The sequence below is a fragment of the Lipotes vexillifer genome, unplaced genomic scaffold, assembly GCF_000442215.2.
Source record: "Lipotes vexillifer unplaced genomic scaffold, Lipotes_vexillifer_v1.1 scaffold116, whole genome shotgun sequence".
Lineage (NCBI taxonomy): Eukaryota > Metazoa > Chordata > Mammalia > Artiodactyla > Lipotidae > Lipotes > Lipotes vexillifer.
This window is the reverse complement of record NW_006786698.1, coordinates 508,492-514,381: the sequence shown is the minus strand read 5'-3', so window position 1 is coordinate 514,381 and position 5,890 is coordinate 508,492. Positions and strand designations below refer to the sequence as shown.

Below are 5,890 nucleotides of genomic sequence, written 5' to 3'. Positions count from 1 at the left end.
AAATTACCCAGTTAAAGCTCAAACAATCCTATTGGGAGAAAATTTTTGAAACTTTGCATTACTTGTGAAAGAGTTAAACATGTTCTTCCTATTCTGGCCATCAGATCTCCACACGTCTACCCTGGGGTGTAAGTAAATGCTATTAGTGCACCATGGAAGTGGGAAAGAACTTTTTTTTTTAAATCAGGGAGGGCAACAAAGCAATAAGGAGCACAGGGCACCATGTTAGTGACAAATCGCAGGAGGTGGTTCTAGAAAGGTTGTGAAAACTAGTTTCTCATTGCAGGAATCGGGTTGGGCCACTCCTTCACCCCCCTTCTCAAACACAAATATTTTCATATAATAAAAGCCTGTTCCCTATGGTTATAACCCAGCCTCCCCTCCCCCGACACCACCATTTTTAAGGGGCTTGCTGCGCGGACTTCTCCAAAGTCCCTAGGTTTTTTCTCCCTCTGGCCCTTGTAGAGGTGAGGCGTCCCTTCGGGGGCTCACGCCGCGTGAGGGGACCAGAAACACCCACTAGGATCCAACCCGGGCAGCCGGCGGCCCGAGCATGCGCTGAGAGTTCGTGCAGCTGGCCCTGGCTGCTGCCGCTGCCTCGTCCGGACTTGGCGAGGACTTGGGAGGGACAGCGGCGCTGGGAGGTGGCTTAGCAGAGACTTTCCAGCAACTGCTGCCCAGGACTTTTTTTTCCCCCTTTTCCCAGGAGGCGGCGACGGCGGCGGCGGGGGGGGGAGAGGAAGAGAAGGAAGCTTCTCCAGTTTGAGTCAATGCAGCCCTGCGGCTTTCCAGGAGGAGCGTCGCTGCCCCGATGAGCCCCCGCAGTGCGTCCCCGACTGTCCCCCGGCGGGATCGGGGCGCGGAGCCCAGCGCCGACGGTGAGTGGCCGCGCGTCTCGTCCTTCCTGCCCGCTGTCCCGCCAGCCCGCCGGCGGCGGCTGCCCCCGGCGCTGTGTGCTAAACTACTTAGAGTGCTGGCTTCGGGGCTCCCCGCCGCCGGCGCTTCCCCGCGCGCCCTGCCGGGGGCGCGCGCCCGGGCGGCGGGGCGGCTGACCGCGCTCGGCTTTGTGCTCCTCGGGCGGCTGGGAGAGCTGGGTCGCGGCCGGGGCCGGGGCCGGGGGAGGGGGACGTGAATGACGAACCCGGCGTCTGCACAGCTGCACCGGCCCTAATTCCCGTGCGCCCCTCCCCGCTCCCCGCCCGCCGCCCCCGGCTAATCCATCATTCCGGGGCCCAAACATCATTTCTCGTGTTCTCCCGGAGAAACCCTAGTCGCCGGGCGGAATCCCAGCTCAGCGCTGAGCCCCCTCCAGTGCCCCGCGTTCACACCCGAGCTGCGGGATGGCAAAGGGGTTGCGGAGGTGGGGGGCCCAGGAACTGTCCCAGTGAGAGGAACACTCTCACCTTCGGTGTCGCCCGCGGCGTCTGTGACACTCCGGGTGGGGGGGGGGGCGGGATTGTGGTTTCCAACCTTCGGGACAGTTCGGAGCAGAGCTCTCCCCGAGGAGGGGCGTGGACTGAGGGAGGTTTTAAAGAGCGTCTCATCAGAATTCAGAGGACACCGCCGCGTGTCCCCTGAGAACCCGAGTTTACTGCGCGCCTTCATTCATCCGGGGAGACAATCTTTTCTCTTCCCAGCAGGTGTTATCTGAAGCCTGTTTGGAACTTCGGGGAGTTTAGGTTACTATTATAACTTTAACAAATGATTTTCGATGAAGCGATGTCTCGAATGAACTAGGCTTCGGACCAGACCTGCTCCCAGCTGAGGGCTGGCAGAGGAAGGATGGGCTGGGGGTGAGGAGCGCGGTGGTGAGAAGTCCCCTGTTATCCCCCGCCCTCTGCAGATCGCTGCTGTTTTGCCCGTGGGGATAGGATGTGGTGAAAGGATGGGGCTTCTCCCTCCCGGGGCTCACAATGGCCAGAGAAGATTCTGTGAAGTGTTTGCGCTGCCTGCTCTACGCGCTCAATCTGCTCTTTTGGGTAAGTCAAGCAGTCCACTGCACCAACAGGTGGGGACGGCTGGACTCGGTTTCCTTTAGCCACCACATAATGCGCCAAAGGGCATGGCTAAGCATTAATTAATTACATGGGATCACACCCTCTATTTTTCAGAGAAGTAAATTTTGACCTTAAAATGCCTTTGATCTAGCTCAAGTTCCATTTGTAATTAGAAAAAAGAAATCCACCGCTGGATACTAGTGGCAGTAAAATTAGACTTGAAGTTAATCTGGGGATATAAATAAATGCACGTGCTTGTGCTTGTAGATAAGAAAATTTTGACACACTACTTAGGGAACTGCTTGTTTTCAGGAATTTCAGATAACTGTGTAAGCCATAAATTGTTTCCTTACGTCATCCTATAAAATCTGGTGGGGACAGAAGTCTTACTATGTTTTTGTAGGAATTCATACCCAGATATCCTATCAAAAGACTAAGTAGATTTTTCTGGGAGATTCCATATAGTCTGAAAAGGTGGTTTCCGTGTAACTATTTCTAAGTTGGCAAAGCTTTAAGGAATTTTGTGTATGCTTTTGGAAAATCCCATAACCATTTAAGGAAATAAAATACATAAAATTTAACAAGCTCATAGAAATCTTTATGCCCTGTGAGTTAGTGACTTTTTATGCATTGCACCCAGGCATAAATTTTCATTAAGTGTTATTAATAATCACATTGTTATTTACAAAACTTTTGAGGAAACTGTAAAAATTTAAACGTTGAATGTTGCTTCAGGAAGCTGTTGTGCTTAAGCAGTTAATTTTTTTTCCAAATTTGTGTTCTATTAATAATTTATATTCAAAACGTTCTGTTACAATTTTTAATGAGTAATTTATTTATTTGGCTGACTGGCTGGCATTTACCAGCTTTTTGTTTGTAGGGTTATGACATGTGGTCTCTAGAGAATGACATTTTGGTTGAACTACTCCTTATGGATGGCTCCATTTTAAGGTGACAAATTAAGCCTTACTTCAGGAAGTAATCTGAAAGATATCTAAACTGGCAACATTTTTTCTCAACATGAAACTTAAAGCATTGAGTTGTTATATTCACCACTTGGAAATATAAAATACCTAACTGATCTTATTGCAGTTTTTAATTCTAAAAATGTACAAATTAAATGTACATTTAATTTAAATGTACAAACTTAATTTAATTAAGGTCATTAAATTACCTGCTTAGCTATAAGGTATTAAGATTTTGAACTTTGTTCCTTTAAAATGTGTGATAATTGTCACTTCTGTTTATTAGTTTTTCACTTTTCTACTTTATTGTTTTTAATTACAGAATCATCACATTTTTGTAACTAAAAGGGGATTTAAGATGATCTGGTTGAACTTCCTTACTTTGGGAATGAGAAAACTAAGTGTAGGTTAGTGACTGGAAGCCAAAGATCAGATGGACCAATGGTGACAGTGCCGGGAGCAGAACTCAGCTTTCTTGCCCCTAGACAGTGCCTTTACATGGACGATTACTGTGTTCGAACCTTGGAATTACTAGGACTTTTTTTGTGCAACATAGAATAATGTTTTGGAAATTTTCTCAATAACTTGTATTATGTGTGTGTGAGGAGGGGAACCCAAATCACTTAACAAAAATATTACTTTTCTGAGTAATGACATTTGCTTAAAAATGCCTATTCCTTAAACTCCTCCAGGGCTCTTTGTGTCCCCAAAGAATGTAAGACGTTATTTCTTGGTTGTTATCCTGTTCTTCAACATTCTCACTTTCTGTGTGTTCTGATTTATTAAAATTGCTTCCCCCTTTCTCCAGCCCTCCTCTTCTCCAAATATCATCTCCCCACCAACAAAATAATCTGAGTTTACTGCCTACTCAGCATCCCTCTGTATTTTTCTTTATTTTATTATTTTTTTTTGTGGTTTTTTTTTTTTTTTTTTTTTTTGGATGTGCCATGCGGCATGTGGGATCTTAGTTCCCCGACCAGGGATCGGACCCACGCCCCCTGCATTGGAAGCATGAGTCTTAACCACTGGACTGCCAGGGAAGGCACAGGCTCCAGACGCGCAGGCTCAGCGGCCGTGGCTCACGGGCCCAGCCGCTCCGCGGCATGCGGGATCCTCCCGGACCGGGGAACGAACCAGTGTCCCCTGCATCAGCAGGCGGACTCTCAACCACTGCGCCACCAGGGAAGCCCTATTTTTCTTTATTTCATGCAAAGATGTATTTACTCATACCTGTCCACGTATACCCATTCATGTACATTCATATAGACATTCATTTTTTGTTAGGTTGTTTTTCTCATTTGGTTAGAGTTGCAGGAGTGGGATTGCCATGTCAGAGGATATGTAACGATGACAACAAAATAGCTAACATTTATGTAGTTCTTACTATGTTTGCCAGGCACGTTTAGTGTCTCAGTTTCCTAGTCTGCAAAATAGGAATGGTAGTTCCTATTTTTTAGAGTTTTTTAGAGTTGTTGGGGGATTAAACTCAATATATGTGAAGTGCTTGAACAGTGGCACTTAATAAGCGCTATCTATGTCGTAGCAGTAGCAATAGTAGCTGTAGTACCCGCAGTCGTTACTACTACTACAATAATGATGCTCACTAATAGTTTACTGTAATAAGTAGATTACCAGGAGATGGATTGATGAGTCAAAGGAATCCTTGTAGTAGTAATGGTTATTGTTGTGATTAATACTGCTACTATTGCTACCGCTCCTCCATTCCTTTGACCCAGTAATCCTGTCCCGGGAATCTATCCCCTAGAAATAGAAGCACCAATATACCTCATTATATGTACATCATATACATATAATGTTGCTGCCATCTCACTGGTGTTATGAAACTTTTAAATTTTTACCAATCTAAAAGGTTTAAAGTGTTATTTCACTGTTACTTTATTCTTTACCTCCCCCACTATCAGTGAGCTTGAGCATCACTTTATATAAACAAATTTTTATATGTTTTTTCGGTAGAATTTTTCTCTAGAATTTTATATAATCTTTTTTTTATTCTTCTGTTCTTTTAAAGCACCTGCCTTTCTTGTCTTGATTAAGGTTTCTTTTTCTTTGAGATTATTTTATACAATTAAAATATCTGTCAGGAGATTTTTGGAATTTTATGAAATGTATATGCTAACTTTGGGGACATTGGTGTTATTCTTTCAATGTTAAAGCAATGTTTGCAGATCCTATATTTCCTTACTTATGCCTCACACATTCCTGGGCATCCTTACACTACTCTTTCATCTGATTCTCATAATTCTCATCTAATTCTCATTTTCCGCCTGGAAAATGGTGGGTGGTGGTAAAGAGAAGTTACTTGCTAGTAAGTAACTTGCTAGTAAGTAGCAGAACAGAGATTCAAAGTCCAATTTTTTTTTCTCTAAGTGCGGCAGAAGTTGTACTATTGGAAACGGTGCTGAATTTATTTGCAGCAGAGAAATAAACATCTTCAGTAGGAAGGGATTAGCTGTCCACCTGCTCATTCCAAGTCCCCTAGAGCAGTGCTTCTCAAACCTCCACGTGCATACAGATCACTTGGGCATCTCGTTAAAATGCAAATTCTGATTCAGTATGTCTGGGGCTGGGCCTGAGAGTCTGCATTTCTCAAAAGCCCCTCTGTGACACTGTGGCTGCTGGTCTGAGTGCCCCATCTTGAGGAGCAAGGCTTTAGTCCTTGCTTTTAGTTCTCATTGGAATTATAAGGAGAACAAACCAGTGTGGCGTGAACCTGAGCTCATCCTGAGTGTGGAGAGGGCGACTGTACTGGCGTCTAGTTTTGTGGGATTGAGATACCTGCCCTCATTAACTGCAGGATCAAAAGCTGTATCCTTTTACTCTTCTAGCATCTGAAATAGACTTTTTCTTATCTATTTCTACTATACTGGTACCCTCTCCCCTTCTCTACCCAACAAAGATTTAGGGAAA

At 45.2% G+C, this 5,890-nt stretch overlaps 1 protein-coding gene across 2 annotated transcripts in view; it reads left to right on the top strand.

The window, feature by feature from the left end:
- The first annotated feature begins 397 nt into the window (after positions 1 to 397).
- TSPAN12 (tetraspanin 12) overlaps positions 398 to 5,890 on the top strand; it is a 68,620-nt gene continuing 63,127 nt past the window's right edge. Inside the window, exons 1-3 of one of the 2 annotated variants that reach the window (XM_007459331.1) lie at positions 398 to 467; positions 707 to 878; positions 1,844 to 1,979. In XM_007459331.1, coding sequence (XP_007459393.1) covers positions 1,914 to 1,979 — 66 coding nt within the window. In that variant the 5' untranslated portion in view covers positions 398 to 467; positions 707 to 878; positions 1,844 to 1,913. Of the gene's footprint in view, positions 468 to 576; positions 879 to 1,843; positions 1,980 to 5,890 lie in introns of those variants that run through there. The other variant, XM_007459330.1, reaches the window with a different exon arrangement.